This window comes from Protobothrops mucrosquamatus, unplaced genomic scaffold, assembly GCF_001527695.2.
Source record: "Protobothrops mucrosquamatus isolate PMUCROS unplaced genomic scaffold, P.Mucros_1.0 scaffold1441, whole genome shotgun sequence".
NCBI classification, from domain to species: Eukaryota; Metazoa; Chordata; class Lepidosauria; order Squamata; family Viperidae; genus Protobothrops; species Protobothrops mucrosquamatus.
Window position 1 is genome coordinate 483 of NW_015387623.1, and position 16,169 is coordinate 16,651.

Genomic DNA, 16,169 nt, shown 5'->3' on the forward strand with positions numbered 1-16,169 from the left:
CAAGAGGGGGAATCTCACATTATCTGTTCATTCTACTTGCTTAGAGAGACCTCCGAGATGCAATAAAGATCACACCCTCAGATGAGGGTCTAGAGAAGCCTACTGTTACCTTTTTTTTCCTCTTTGGAAAATCAAGGGCAGGATGTGACAAGGGAATGACTCCTGCTTCTCCTGCCTCTACTGCACCAAGCAACATATAAGAAATATTTCAGCAGCTTCTTATTAAGCCTTGGGGAAGACAATCTTTTGAGACCTTTCCCTGGTCCCCGATTAAAATCAGATAATTGCAAAAACAAAGAGAAATATTTCTGCAGGAAAGAGAGCAGACAGCGATATGAATTTTTGTTTTAATGTGCACCTATGTACCACCCTGCCAACAAAAGTGTGTATAGTCAAGGCCATGATTTTCCCAGTTGCAATGTATGGATGTGAAAGTTGGACCGTAAGAAAGGCTGAGCGACAAAGAATTGAGGCCTTTGAACTATGGTGCTGGAGAAGACTCCTGCGAGTCCCCTGGACTGCAAGGCGATCAAACCGGTCAGTCCTAGAGGAGATCAACCCTGACTGCTCTTTAGAAGGCTAGATCCTGAAGTTGAAACTCAAATACTTTGGCCAACCTAATGAGAAGGAAGGACTCACTGGAGAAGGGCCTAATGCTGGGAAAGATTGAGGGCAATAGAAGAAGGGGACCACAGAGAATGAGGTGGCTGGATGGAGTCACAGAAGCAGTAGGCGTGAACTTAAATGGACTCCAGAAGATGGTAGAGGACAGGAAGACTTGGAGGAACGTTGTCCATGGGGTCGCGATGGGTCGGACACAACTTCGCAATTAACAACAACAACATGTACCACCAGCTGAACCAGGATGAAAGTGGTGCAGCCAACTTTGTGCTCCTTGATCTCTCAGTGGCTTTCAATATTGTGGACCATGATATCATTCTGGGATGGCTCTGGGGGTTAGAAATAGGGGGTACCATTCTACGGAGGCCTTTTCTTCCTCTGGGACAGTTTCAGTTGGTGTTGGTTGGGGGGAGACATCATTCATGAGGTCTTTCATTGTGGGGTGCCTCCGGATTCAACTCTCTCCTCCTCTAATGTTCAAAATCTACATAAAATATCTGGGTGAGATCATTGGCTGATTTGTGGTTCAATATCATTTGTTCATCCCAGGCCATGTGAAGCTGTCAACGTTCAGTCCCAATGTTTGCACGTTATGTGAGCTTGGTTTGGCTCTCTGACCAAGATGAGTGTGTCAAGGTTCTGACTAGCGAACCCAATGAAGCAAACACTCCCGAGTCTCTTTAGGCTCTTAATGCAAAACTTCATTGAGTACACCATATCAGCACATATGAAAGTAAAACCAGCTCTGGCAAACCCCTTCACCCATAGTAAAAGCATTGACTTCTTCCTCCTCCCTCTGGGTCAGGTCACGTTAGCCAATCAAGTTGGAAAATATTGTTATGAGAAAGCTTCTCTAGATCCAGCAGACACCTGGCCATTGTCCTTGATTCCCACGGTCTGCTTTCTTAATCTTTGAAGTCTGCATTCCAAGCCTCTCCCCTCCCCTGAGCTTGTTGGCAAGTTGAGAAGCAATGTCTGCCACGCCAGCAAGATGGGATTTCAAAACTTGACAGGGAGCTAGTGTGGTGCAGTGATTAAAGGTTTTGTCTGGCAATGAAGAGACACAGGTTCTAGTTTATACTCAGCAGTGGAAACTCATCAAGACTCTGAGGAAGTCACTTTTTCTCAGCCCAACCTACCTTACAGGGTTGTTGAAACTTGGCAGAAAAAGAGGAAGCAATATGTATTTTAAAAAAAGATGGAATACAAATCAAATAAATAAAGGATGCGTCCCTGTGGTCTCCTATACTGAACATAGAAATGTAGTGCTTAAGTACATGTAGTTCTCAACTTACGACTGGTCAGTTATGATGGACTCCCAAAACACATAGTTAAAGTTCCAACAACCCTTGTTGGTTTCTCTTCCCCCACCCCCCCACATACACACACACAGTCATATGTTTGCATTTTGGATGTTTGTCAGCTGGCCCACATTTATGACAGTTTGCAATATCCTGTAGTCATGTGACTGTGATTTATGTTTATTGCCAAAAACAACTGCTTACTTCTTTGTTTCTGGCAAAAAATGCCCATTCCGGACAATGACTTCATTTTATAACCATGGCATCTGCCACAAAAATGTTGTAAAATTGGGTCGGCCTTGTGGGTGTTTTGACTTATGTTCATCATGACATATAACAGAAATTTCAGGCTCCATTATAGTTGTGAGTTGAGAACTACCTGTAATTAGACTTTAGAAAGTCTTGCTGATGGAATTCTGTAATGAGAAAATAATATTGAATATTGACCTCCATCCTGCTCAGGAAGCACATTTAATAGGAACGTGTCACAGTTTTGGCTTGTCTGTGTTTGTGTTAATACTTGGGCTCCATTCCAAAGGAAAATCAAAATGGAAGCTAATTACTGCAAATTATTTATAACCAAAATATGGATCTCTCCCTCTTTCCCTGTCCCTGTCCCTCTCTCCTGCTAGCTTTATAGTAAAGTATAATTTGCTCATCTGGTTGTGTTTCCTGTCTGGTCTCCCTATTAAGGCAAACAATTGTTGAGAAGGTTGTTAATCAACAGTTTACGAGAACCTTGGAAGAAGAGATTTATCTAGGCCCATTGCAATTGGAATTCAGGTCAGGATTTAGTACAGAGATGGTCTTGGTTACACTTGTTGATTACCCGGGGCAGAACCAAGATGAAGGTGGTATAGCCACCTTTGTGCTCCTTGATCTCTCAGTGGCTTTCAATATTGTGGACCATGATATCATCCTGTGTTGGTTCTGGGGGTTGGAAATAGGGGGTACCATTCTACGGAGGCCTTTTCTTCCTCTGGGATAGTTTAAGTTGGTGTTGGTTGAGGGGAGACATCATTCGCCAGGTCTTTCATTGTGAGGTGCTTCAGGATTCAACTCTCTCCTCTTCTAATGTTCAAAAGCTACATAAAACATCTGGGTGAGATCATTGGCAGGTTTGTGGCTCAATATCATTTGTTCATCCCAAGCCAGGTGAAACTTTCAACATTCAACGCTTGCAAGTTATGTGAGTTTCGTTTGGCTCACTCCAACCAAGACGGAGTGACTGTGGATGTTGGGAACGTTTCATCTTTAACCATAGATGGGTTATACTTCCCCATTCAGGAGTGGTGCATAATCTGGGGTCTTCTTGGACTCACAGTTCCTGCTGGATGAACAGTGGCACCAATGGCAGAAAAGCCTTTGCATAGTTTCATCTGGTTTGCCATAACTACAGCTTTTTCTAGATCAGGAAGCCCTTCAGATAGTTGCTCATGGCCTAGTTGTCGAGGTCTTAATGACATGCTATACGTGAAGCTGTACTTGAAGGCCACCTGGAAGCTTCAACTGGTCCAGTATGCAGCAGTACAAGCAATGGCGAGCATGCCTTTGCTTTGTTAACTGCACCGGCTTGCTAATTCCTTCCAGGCCCTTCTTATGACCTATGAAGCCCTACATGGCATAGAGTCTGGTTACTTGGGGGATCACTTATTTCCTATGGCATCAGCTGAGTAGGCCAGTTTATTCTGACAGGGTTGGGACGCTCCAGGTTCCTTTGATCAAGCAATATTATCTATCAGGATTCTACAAGTGTGCCTTTTCTGACATGGACATGAATCCTTTGGAATGAGGTTCCCTCTGAGATCTGGATCTTTTCCCAGGCTTTGGTCTAGGAAAGTTGGGAGTCTCTTCTTGGGCATGTGATACATTTATTGGTATGTCTTCATGTGGATTGTATATATGTCTGTTTATTGTCTGTGAGCCACCCAAGTCAAACAAAGTTAGCTTTAGAGGAGGACAACTAAGATGATCAAGGAAGTGGAGCAGCTACCTTATGAAAAAAGGTTGCAACCTTTGAGGTTTTTTAATCTAGAAAGGAGGTGAGAATCTTGTAGGAATCAGGACGAGTAAAAAGATTTTTAATATATATATATAATGCTTAATTCAGTTTTGGAAGTTGCTAACATGAGATTTGTTGCTGGCTATCAACTAGGAGGACTTCAAGAAAAAGTTGGACCAATTCATGAAAGTCATGGGGATCAATGTATTAGCCTTGTTGGCAGTGTGACCACCTCCAAAGGCCATCTGCTGTGAGACTAATGGGCTTCTTTGTGCAGTTGGTTGGTCGCTATAATGACCAACAGCTGGACTAGATGGGCAAGGGGCCTGACACAACAGGGCACTGAGTATGTTATGTTTTTCTATTAACTTACAGTGCAAAGCATGATTTTAGCATTATCCTTGGCTTCACTCATGAGGTTATGATTCCGTGTCTGGTGCGAACGCCAGAAAAGTATTAGATCTGCATCCAAATTAAGCCTGATCTACAAATCTAACCCATAGCTCTGTATTTCTTTGGGATAGAGATTGAGAGATAGACCATATTAGCATTATATAAATTATATATAGCATAGGTATTTGTATCAGTTCTCAGGCTCTTGAAAATCCATCGTATTATTACTGGGAGCAGCAAGCTGTTTCCCTCTATATTCTTCAGTTCTACATGGAGCTTCAGCCTAAAATGTGTCATAATACCAGTAATGGTGGAGCCATTCTTTGTATTGGGGCAATTTAGAAGTGGGCTTTAATGAGAAAATGGGTGATGTTAGCTTTGGCATGGTGAAAGGATTTCAAATGTCATTGGCTAGGGTAGCCATAGGTAATGGAAAACTATTGAAACCAATAGACAGTACACTGCATTCTATAGGGAGATCTCCCACCAGTAGAGTTTATAGCATGTTGATCATAAATGGAAGCAGACTACTAAAAATGTTTATGTGACAGAGGGATAAATTTGAAATTGCAAATTTGAATTCATGACTCCCTTTGCTATAATAACTCTCTGTGGATGTGTTTGTTCCTGTGTTTAAATGCTACACAATCTGGAATATTCCAGGTTTCACTCTGTGTTTGCTTAGAAGCAAAAAAGCCCCTCCATTTTGGGTAAAAAAGTAAAATCTGGGTTTTAATACAACTGTGTGATTTGCTTTCCCATTTTCTTCTTATGATGGACTACAGTGAAGCCGCAGTTTCCCAGGAAGTGGGGGAGCACATTACAAGGAGGGGGAGAAGACAAGAGGCAATGCAGACTGGAGCTGATTCCAGATAGAGCAAGAGAGTTAGGATAGCCACTCCTTGGAATCACCCTCAGTTTATCTGTTAGGGTGGGATTACTATTGGTTTAGCCTGGCAAGAGTCTGTCTATTGGTCCTGAGTGAATAAAGAACTGTTGCTGGATTGTTGTATGTCATTTTTGGGCTTCTCCTGACATTCCTTGACTAAATAATAATCATTAGGTGTTGAATTTTTATATTCTAAGAGGTGAAAATAGCCCACAACAAATTGGGTAACCACTTTGCCCAATAAAGTTTATCATCCCCACCTCAAACAGGAAAACCTTCCCTATTCTTTGCAATCTAATAATTTAATAGTTTATTTGACTTTTTTCCTCAGCAACCTAATCTGTTTTGTATTTAAATATTAATTTCAATTAGCAGAGGACATCAAAGAACAACAGATGGATAAACTATAAGGGATTCACATTACCAGTAAAATCAGCAGGTGAGCCCTACTCTATGTGGGTGACTCTAGTGCAGTGGTTCTCAACCTTTTTAATGCCGCAACCCCAACCGGTCGTAAGTCGAGGACTAAACTGGTCGTAAGTTGAGGACTAAACCGGTCATACGTCGAGGACTAAACCGGTCGTAAGTCGAGGACTACCCAACCGGTCGTAAGTCGAGGACTTTCCCTGCCTGGGAGCGCCGCGCATGCGTGGTTCCGCCCCCTGCGCTGGCCGAGGCGTAGCTGGCAAGTGGCAGAGATGGAGCAGGCCGACCACCAGCTGGCCCAGCTCAAGGGAGGTAAGGCACCCGCCGGAAAAGGGGGAAAAAAATGGCGGACAGCCTTGCTTGGCGACCCCCGTGAAATGGTCGATCGACCCCATAGGTTGAGAACCGCTGCTCTAGTGGCCCTAAAAAGAGGCTTGGACTGGGGAGTTAACCATCACTAGCATTTGTCATTTACTGGTAAGCAGGTGTTGTCAGAGACTAAAACAGATTTTTGAGATGTGTGCTTATGTTTTTCCTTCCTTCTGAAACCAGTGGGTAAAAATGTATTTCTTAGTCATACGGCCCATTGCCTCTTTCATTTCCCGATTTCGTAGAGTGTATATCATAGCATTAAGAAAAGGAGTGATTGTGGTATAAAATATGGATGCTACCTTGTCCAGACTGGCGCTGAAAATGGGGACAAGGTACACAAAGAGGCAAGGTAGGAAGAAAAGGCTGACCACTGTCAGGTGAGAGCTGCAGGTGTACAGAGCCTTCCCTCCACTCTCCTTGAAGCGGCCTTGAAGCGTGCTCAGGATGATGCCATAGGAGATCAGCAAGATGATGAAACAAACCAGAGAGATCAGGCCACTATTGGCCACCATGAGTATCTCAGTCACTTGGGTATCAGCACAAGCCAGTTTGACTATTTGTGGAACATCACAAAAGAAATTGTCCAGTTCATTTGGTCCACAGAATGGCAGCCGCAGCACCAGGAACAGCTGGCTGCCAGAGTGAAGGAGGCCTCCAGCCCAACACCAACACAACAGTCTAATGCAGCGTGGGCGGTTCATCTTGGTTGTATATGTCAATGGATGGCAAATGGCCACATAGCGATCGTAGGCCATGAGGGTAAGAAGAAACATCTCTGAACATCCAAGGAAGTGTAGAAAAAAGAGCTGAGACATACAGCCCCCAAATGAGATAGCCCTGCCACAGGTGATCAGATCTGTTGCCACCTTGGGAACAACCACTGAACCCAAAGCAGTATCGATGATGGATAAATTGGCTAAGAAAAAATACATGGGTGACTTTAGAAGGCGTGGATCTATATGCACCGTCAATACAATGAAAAGGTTGCCCAGTAGAATGGCAGAGTAGCACATGATGACCAAGACCGCTAGAAGGAGCTGGATGGGACGAGATCTGGAAAGTCCTAGGAAGACGAACTCTGTGACTCTGGAGACATTCATGAACATGACAGAACCTTTCAAGGAGAAACAAGAGTTATTTAGTTCTGCAACTTTCAACACCTTCTTCTACTAATCAGTGATAACATGAAACAATGAACTACAGTTTAACTAATGTGAACCCATGCATTGCAAACTATAATGCAAAGATAAGCAATATTTACTTGAATATAGGTTGCATGAGAATTATTTTATAATACAATAATATTCAAAGGTGGACCTCCAAGTTCTGTTCTGAATTAGACCCCAGAGGCCTAAGCTAAGATGTCCAAGTGGTAAGAGATGTTGGATACTGTAGTTCTTCAATGTTGGGAAGCCTATACATTCTTTACAACGAATCAGGGAAGAATCCAGAACTTTTACTGAAATATAGAGAAAATTCCCAACCTCCCCTCCTTCCAATACATTTATTTATTAATCAATTCCACTTTCATAATGACAGAATCAAGAAGAATCCTTTCATATATAGCTTATGAATTCTTGTATTTTCTCTATGGAGATGACATAATCTTGGCCAAAGGTCAAGATCAGTGTAACAGTCAAGAAAGAAAGAGACACAGAGAAAGACAGAGAGAAAGAACAAGAAAGAGAGAGAGAGAAAGAGCAAGAGAGAGAGGGAAGGAGGGAGGGAGGAAGGGAGGAAGGAAGGAAGGAAGGAAGGAAAGAAAGAAAGAAAGAAAGAAAGAAAGAAAGAAAGAAAGAAAGAAAGAAAGATGGATGGATGATAGGGCTAGCTAGATGATAGACCGACAGAGATATGCTATTGAATGAGAGCAACGTGTTCCTTTCCTATTAACACATGGTCCTTGCACTTATGACAGTTGCAGCATCCCTACAGTCATGTGATCAAAAACTCAAGTGCTTGGCAACTGGCATGAATTTATGACAGTTGTAACATCTCGGGATCATTTGATTCCCATTTTTGACCTTCCCAGTTGCCTTCCAACAAGCAACATTAATGGGAGAATCAAGAAGAATCCTTTCATATATAGCTTATAAATCCTTGTATTTTTTCTATGGAGATGACATAATCTTGGCCAAGGGTCAAGATCAGTGTAACAGTCAAGATTGGTATACTTGCTAATTAGAGCAAATGTGTAGTGCAGTGCAAATTATATAGATGGCGGATTAGAAATCAGCATCATGTGTTTGAAGAATTACTCTCTAGTAAAGTATTCGTATATTTGCAATGTAAAAAGAGCAACTTAGACAAAGCTTTAATGGAGAGAGAGAGAGAAAGAAAGAAAGAAAGAAAGAAAGAAAGAAAGAAAGAAAGAAAGAAAGAAAGAAAGAAAGAAAGAAAGAAAGAAAGAAACAGAGACAGAGAGAGACAGACAGAGAAAGAGAAGAGAAAGAAAAAAAAAAAGAGACAGAGAGAGAGAGAGAGAGAGAGAGAAAGAGAGAGAGAGAGAGAAAGAAAGAAAGAAACAGAGACAGAGAGAGACAGACAGAGAAAGAGAAGAGAGAATTTTGTTATCTCTGTCTCTCTCTGTCTGTCTCTTTCTCTCTCTCTCTCTCTCTCTCTCTCTTTCTTTCTTTCTTTCTTTGTCTCTGTCTCTGTCTCTCTCTGTCTGTCTCTTTCTCTTCTCTTTCTTTTTTGTTATCTCTGTCTCTCTCTCTCTCTCTCTTTCTCTCTCTCTCTTTCTTTCTTTCTTTGTCTCTCAGAGAGAGACAGACAGAGAAAGAGAAGAGAGAAAAAACAATAGAGACAGAGAGAGACAGACAGAGAAAGAGAGAGAGAGAAAGAAAGAAAGAAAGAAAGAAAGAAAGAAAGAAAGAAAGAAAGAAAGAAAGAAAGAAGGATGGATGGATGGATGGATGGATGGATGGATGAATGATAGGGCTAGCTAGATGATAGACCGACAGAGATATGCTATTGAATGAGAGCAACATGTTCCTTTCCTATTAACACATAGGCAACAAAATCTTCAAAACCTCAAGTTCACCAAATAGTATAGAAGACCTAGTCCATATTGTTTCCAAAAGATCAGTTCACTTCTTATTTTCAAATATGTCATAATTAGCCTGCCTTACAATATAGTTAGAGTTATGAACCCTTGAGTGATAATAAGTAAAATAAAGTAAAAAAAAATAATTAATGAAATTTATAAGGAAGGAATAAAAGAAGGCAAGAGCATTTAAATAAAAATATCAAAGGTCTATGTATCAAGAGTGTCCATCTACTGTGGCATAAGCCAAGAACCTAATCCCCCAAGATATCATCAAGTAGGAAATAAAGAAATAATATCCTTATTTTCAGCTTTTTCAAGCTTCCCAAAATAAATTAGACTCTGATTTGGACATGTTTGTTTTCAACAAAATAGCTGGGTGACTTTGTGCCAGTCATTCACTCTCAGCCCAACTCATCTCACACAGTTGTTATTGTGGAGAAAATAGGAGGAACAAGGAGTATTAAGAATATTCGCCCCCTTGGATTACTTATAAAGTAATAAAGATGGGATAAAACTCAAATAAATAAATAGCCGTCAAAAGCTCTTAAACTACAGTGAATAGAATTTCTTTGTCCATTGTTCACCTATCTTCCAAAAACTTACTTTCCTTCTAAACTCAATAAAGATATTACCTGTTTTATTTTTTTTAATTGCTTAGAGGGACTTCTGAAACCAAGTAAAGGTAAAACTTTAGGTAAATATCTGTAGAAGTATATTATTACCTTTTCCTCTTTGGAAAATCAACCACTCAGTCTGACAATCGATTGAGTCCTACTCTTCTTTCTGCCAAGAAGCACAGATGAAATATTCAATGGCCTGCTATCATACCTTTGGGAAATTGGTCTTATGAGGCCATGCCCAAGTCCCCAATCAGGATAGATTTGTAGAAGCTGAAGAATATATTCTTGAGGTTAAAAAAACACCTGACTTTAATATATTTTCTTTTTCCCCCCTGATAGCCATTCTTATAGTTTGCAACTAAATGATTATGACAGTGATGAGGATGAGATCTAATAGAGTGCAATGATTAAGATGTTTGACTGAGCTTCAGTCTACCCTCGTGGAGGTTGATTTGGTGTCATTGGGCCAGCCATTTTCTCTTTGTCCATGATTCTTCATTGAGTTGTTTGGGGGAAAACAGGAATGCTTCTATACAAACAAAATCTAATGAGTAAATGAAACTGATATATTCCTTTTGCCTTCAGTGCTATGCATTTAAAAGGGGGTGAAGTAGTCATAACTTGAAAAAGGCTTGCTAATGAGGGAACAATGGCAACCCAATAGATAATACACAATTCTGCTCTCTATCCTGCTCAGAAAGCATATTGAATATTAGTCTACGGAGATTCTCGTAGACTAATTTTAAGTTATCCTTAAAAGACAAATGCCACCATTTTGAAGACAGCAAAGCTCACATTTTGGACAGAGAAAACTGCTGGTTTGAAAGAGGGGTCAAAGAGGCCATCTATGTCAGAATTGAACAGCTCTCTCTCAACAGAGGGGGAAGGGATAGGACACCATCCATCTCCAGTCTACAACAGTCCTTTCAGCAGTTCCAGGAAGGCTCCACACCCATTTGCATTACTCAGGTGACCCTGAGGACACAGATAAGCCTCCAGGTAGCTTTAATGACTCGCTGAAAGAATGCAAATGACCAGCTGTCTGCAAGGAGTATAAATCCTTCCATTCCCCACCATCCAGTCAGAACTGAAGAAGCTTCTTGAATTAGAAGTGAAACGTCTTCAAAGAAAAACATGAAAGACCAGATGCCTCGTGAAAAAGCACCTTTGGGATACTAAATATTCAGAAATGTGTCATAGATTTTGCTTCTCTGTTTGTGGGAATTACTACGCCCCATTCTGACCAATCCACAGTAATGGAAAATCAAAATGGAAGTTACTATTGCCAATATTTCTAAGCAAAATACAAACTGATTTCTCCCTCCCTCCTTCCCTCCCTCCTTCCCCCTCCTCCTTCCTTCCTTCCTTCCTTCCTTCCTTCCTTCCTTCCTTCCTTCCTTCCTTCCTTCTTTCCTCCCTCCCTCCCTCCCTCCCTCCCTCCCTTCCTTCCTTCCTTCCTTCCTTCCTTCCTTCAAAGATTATAGAAATATTTGAAAAGAATATTCTTACTTCTCACATATTTCAGCAATTTGTCTCATAAACCAGTTGTGCAACATGGTCAGTGTTGTAGAGGGTTTTTTTTTTATATATAAAAGTCCATTCCCCTGAAAGTAGGACATTTGTCTTGGAAAATATCCATGTTTCGTATATTCATATCCATTTATGCTATACACCTTTGCAACCAATGCACATTGGGATTAAAGAAATTCTTCTCCATCAAAGTTCTACTCTAATGAATTCAGCCCATGTCTACTGGCTGAGCAAGGCAGAAAGAATACAGCCCACTCGCAAAGATAAGGGGGATCTATTCTTCCTTCCTTTCCAATTTCATAAAAAACAAAGGGAGAAATTTCCCTTATCAAAATTATAATCCTTATGGCCAAGTGTAAATGGTGACTTGGTGTCCTTGCATTCACCGCATAATCTGACATTGGTTGTCCTTGTTGAAATGGAACTTTTTCCTCAGGGATTAATTCACACATGATCAAACTATTGTCGGGTTGTTGTTTTTTTTGCTGGGGGTGGGGTGGGGGTTGGCTTTCATATAGATGGCTTCAACCAATGTGGAAACCCACATCTAAAAGAAACTGTGACTTACCAAGATGAGGGAACACAACCGTTCTGCATGAGAGGAGCACCAGCTTTGAGAAGACTCATAATGCCTAAACATGTTTTAAATCAATATAAATAACTTTTCTGAATATAAATCAAATCCAGGCACAGGCCTTCTAATATAAAATTGGTGTGTGTAAAATGGAGGAAGAAGTATCCTCAACTTTATATGGCAATGCTTTCAGAAAAGGACTTAATAATATAAGCAGTTTTCTATGTTTCATTTCATCCTCCCAACTTGCCTGAGATCTAAGTTGAGCCAGCCATGTGATTCCTGGCACATAAACAGATTCTAAACAAAGGATTGAGCCTCACAATTGCAAGCTCTACCCCAATGCTCTAACCACTAGAGAAGAGGTCCCCAACCTTTTGGGCATCAGGGACCGGTTCCGTGGAGAGAGGTTTTTCCGTGGACTGGAGAATGCATGGTTTTGTGGGCTGCCTGCATCTCGCAGATGATGCTTTACTTGTTTGTGTGGACCGGTTGCTGGCATGCCATGGCACAGTACCAGTCCATGGACCAGGGATTGGGGACCACTGCACTAGAGGGATGATAATAACCCTGAAGTCCTTATTATTCTGGCCTCCTTCTATACAAATTATGTTAATGAGATTTTGAGTTCAAGAATATCAAGAGGACTCCCATATCCTTCTTACACTGTTTTTTCATGGGTACAATGAGGCCACAATATATAGTGAAAAGAAGGACTAGGAGTGACATTATAGCAGTATTCCAATATTTGAGGGACTGCCACAAAGAAGAGGGGGCGGGGGTCAACCTATTCTCCAAAGCACCTGAAGATAAGAGAAGAAACAATGGATGGAAACTAATCAAGGAGAAAACCAACCTAGAACTAAGGAGACAGTGAGGACAATTAACTGGTGGAATGGCTTGCCTTTCAGAAGTTGCAGGTGCTCCATCACTGGAGGCTTTTAAGAAGAGACTGGACAGCCACTTGTCTGGAATGGTACAAAGTCTCCTGCTTGAGCAGGGGGTTGGACTAGAAGACCTCCAAGGTCCCTTCCAATTCTGTTATTCTGTTATAGTTGTGAGCTTTTGGATTTGTACAACAATGTTATTAAAAAGGGTTATAGAAGATCTGGGGGTGTGTATTAAGAAAGTATACTGTATACCCCAACTTTGCTTAAATTTGTTGGTTTAATTTATTAGGAAGCACAACTTTACTGATGGGTTTTTGATTCAGCATGAAAATGGATCAAAAATAGTTCAGCATTAAGTTAGCCTCTTGTACAAATGCAGCACATGACTTTGTATTTATTTTTTATTTTATTATTACATTTATTGTGTTTTATCAATGGAAATAAAATACAAAACAGAAAAAATATACATACAACAGTAACAACAACAAAGGGAAAAAAAGAAAAAAAATGCCCCAAACAGCCAACATTAAACATAAAAAAAAAAATTCCACCCTGGCTGGATGCTGAAAAAAAAAACCCATAGCAAATTCTCCTCCCTTTACGTAATGTGTCTGCAAATAGTTATAAACTTTCTCATCCTTATTTAACAAGAAAATTAAACAGGAGTTAAAACTGAATTGGATGTCAATTTATGTTCTGGAGATGACCAATTGAGTGCTAAAGTATATAAAATGTTACTTAAGATGAACCTGGAAGATGAATATGTAAAAACCTGTATGGTAAAATGGGCAATTGGGGGGGGGGGTATAATATAGTGCTAGACAAATAGGAGAATGTATGGACAAATGGATTAAAATTTACTTTGAATGATAGTTTTGAAGAATTTTTTTTAATAAAATGATGTGTCATTGATATTTGACTCCAGATAGATTAGCTAAATGTATAGAGGGATCTCTAACAAGTATTGGAAATGTAATCAAAATCCATGTACATGCTATCATATGTAGTGGTCCTGCAAATATGTAAAAACATTCTGGATAAACATGTAAGGATAATGCAGAAAATACTTATGACTTTGCATTTCCGAGATTTAGTTTTTGGAAATCTATCCCATAAAGAAAAGGAACAGCATGATGCTTCAGTTTACATTCTCCTCTACTGACCAAAGCTTATGACCAGTGATATTGAGATGACCCCAGAATTGTTAGACCCAAAACATTGGCATCAAATTCTTCCATTTGGGTTAGTTTGTTGGGAGAGAGACTGATGAGAAAACATTTGACTTCAGCCTTGGGTGCACATTGACCTGCAAACCTGATCTCCCAAATAGCTATTTACTTGCAGAATATAGGTATGTGTGCTGTGTGCTGTTGAGTTTGGTATACAATGCCTTGATTATTATATTATGATAATTTTCTTACTGTTTTTGATTGATCAAGAGAGGTTTTATTGAATTGACCTCATCATTAGCTCCCTGTTTTTCATACGTAACATGAGTAGTGATGTAAATTTTTTAAACAAACAAACAAACATGCATTGGCTCTGAAAAGATCACCCTCTTCTACTTGGGGGATTTGGATGACCACACATGGCAACTTGGACTTGTATGTTGAACAGATCTGCAATTACTCTTTTAGTAGTAACAAGAATTACTCCTAAAAAGCTGATCTCTGAAATCACAAAGATTTTTGAAGCATCTACTCATAGTTTCCCATTCTTCTAAGACCAATGTGGAAACATGTATTTGTTCTTCAGTCGTCTCATTGCCTCTTTCATTTCCCGATTTCTTAGAGAATATATCATGGGATTAAGGAAAGGAGTGATTGTGGTGTAAAATACAGGAGACACCTTGTCCAGACCAGAGCTGAAGATGGGGACAAGGTATACAAAGAGGCAAGGTAGGAAGAAAAGGCTGACCATTGTCAGGTGAGAGCTGCAGGTGTACAGAGCCTTCCTTCTACTCTCTTTGAAGCGACCTTGAAGCGTGATCAGGATGATGCCATAGGAGATCAGCAAGATGACAAAACAAACCAGAGAAAGCAGGCCGCTATTGGCCACCAACTCATAGAGTCACTGTACCCACACAACGCAAGCTAGCTTGACTACCTGTGGAACATCACAAAAGAAATTGTCCACTTCATTTGGCCCACAGAACGGTAGCTGTAAGACCAGGAACAACTGGCTAGAAGAGTGGAGGAGGCCTCCAAACCAACAGAAACACATCAGTCTAATGCAGCGTGGCCGGTTCATCATAGTTGTATATGACAGTGGATGGCAAATGGCGACATAGCGATCGTAGGCCATGAGGGTTAGGAGGAGCATCTCTGTACCCCCAAAGAAGTGTAAGAAAAAGAGCTGGGACATACAGCCCCTAAATGAGATAGTCCTGCTTTGGGTGATCAAGTCTGTTGCCAACTTGGGAACAACTACAGAACCCAAAGCAGTATCAAGGATGGACAAATTAGCTAAGAAAAAATACATGGGTGACCTTAGAAGGGGTGAATCTATATACACCATCAATACAATGAGGAGGTTTCCCAACAGAATGCCAGTATAGCACATGGTGACCAGGACAGATAGAAGAAACTGTGTTGGTCCAGATTTGGAAAGACCCAAGAAGGTGAATTCTGTGACTCTGGAGGCATTCATGAAGTTGATAAGACCTTACAAAGACAAAAGACAATTATTTACTATTACCATTTCCAGCATGTTTTCCCAGTAACCAGCAAAGTGAATCCAATTTGTCATAGTACTGTCAGTTTCAATATCTATTCACTAGCTGACCCTCCTGGTTCTTCCCTTAGATTATAGAGGTCTGAGTTACCGTGATCTAGTGGATTCTTGATACTATAGTTATGCAATTTTTAGTAGCTACCACTTCCTCACTGGGACTATAGCCAGAACTTCCATTGAACCAGAGAGCAAATTCTCAGCTCCCTTTACACCTAATTTTTGCTTTATTAATCCATACCATTTTGTAGGACAGAAGCGGAAAATCTTTCAAAGAATTTCATATTTAGCTGATGAAGCACATTTTTCTGAAGAGATCCAAATGTTGTGTAATTTGCCTTTGCCAAACATGAAATGAAGTAAATGAGAATTATCCAGCCACATCCTGAATCTCTTCCATTAGTATTTCAGAGATGTCTGGAAACTTAAAAATGAAGATCAGTAGCATAAGCAGCAGCAATACTCCAAGGTGTATGCACAGATATGATCTAAATGTAAGAAGCAAGGAAATCTAGCATAGACAGAACACTTAACCATCCAGTAACACCCAGTCAAGGACTAATTTTTTCTCACTAATTTGACAAAATGACCTCAAAACTCTCAAACTGACCTCTAATATCAATTACCAGCTCTCCGTTGTTCATTGCTCACCTATCTTCTAATTAACTATTCCCTTTCTGAAGCCAAGTGATAGAAACCCATACCTGTTCATTCCAGTTGCTAAGAGGACCTCCAAGCTGGAATAAAGGTAACACCTACAGGTTAACATCTG

General features: G+C 40.5%; 1 protein-coding gene and 1 pseudogene across 1 annotated transcript; both read right to left on the reverse strand.

Annotated features, from left to right (window-relative positions):
• Window positions 1-6,156: 6,156 nt before the first annotated feature.
• On the reverse strand, window positions 6,157-7,110 carry LOC107292861 (olfactory receptor 4Q3-like). The gene has a single exon (XM_015821989.2). The coding sequence runs from the start codon at window positions 7,108-7,110 to the stop codon at window positions 6,157-6,159; it is 954 nt and encodes a 317-aa protein (XP_015677475.2).
• A 7,276-nt stretch (window positions 7,111-14,386) lies between these two features.
• Window positions 14,387-15,316, reverse strand: LOC107292862 (annotated as a pseudogene).
• Between the last annotated feature and the right edge of the window lie 853 nt (window positions 15,317-16,169).

Excerpts from the sequence above, each read along its gene's own strand:
- LOC107292861 (XM_015821989.2), bottom strand. The coding sequence starts at position 7,110 with ATGTTCATGAATGTCTCCAGAGTCACAGAGTTCGTCTTCCTAGGACTT.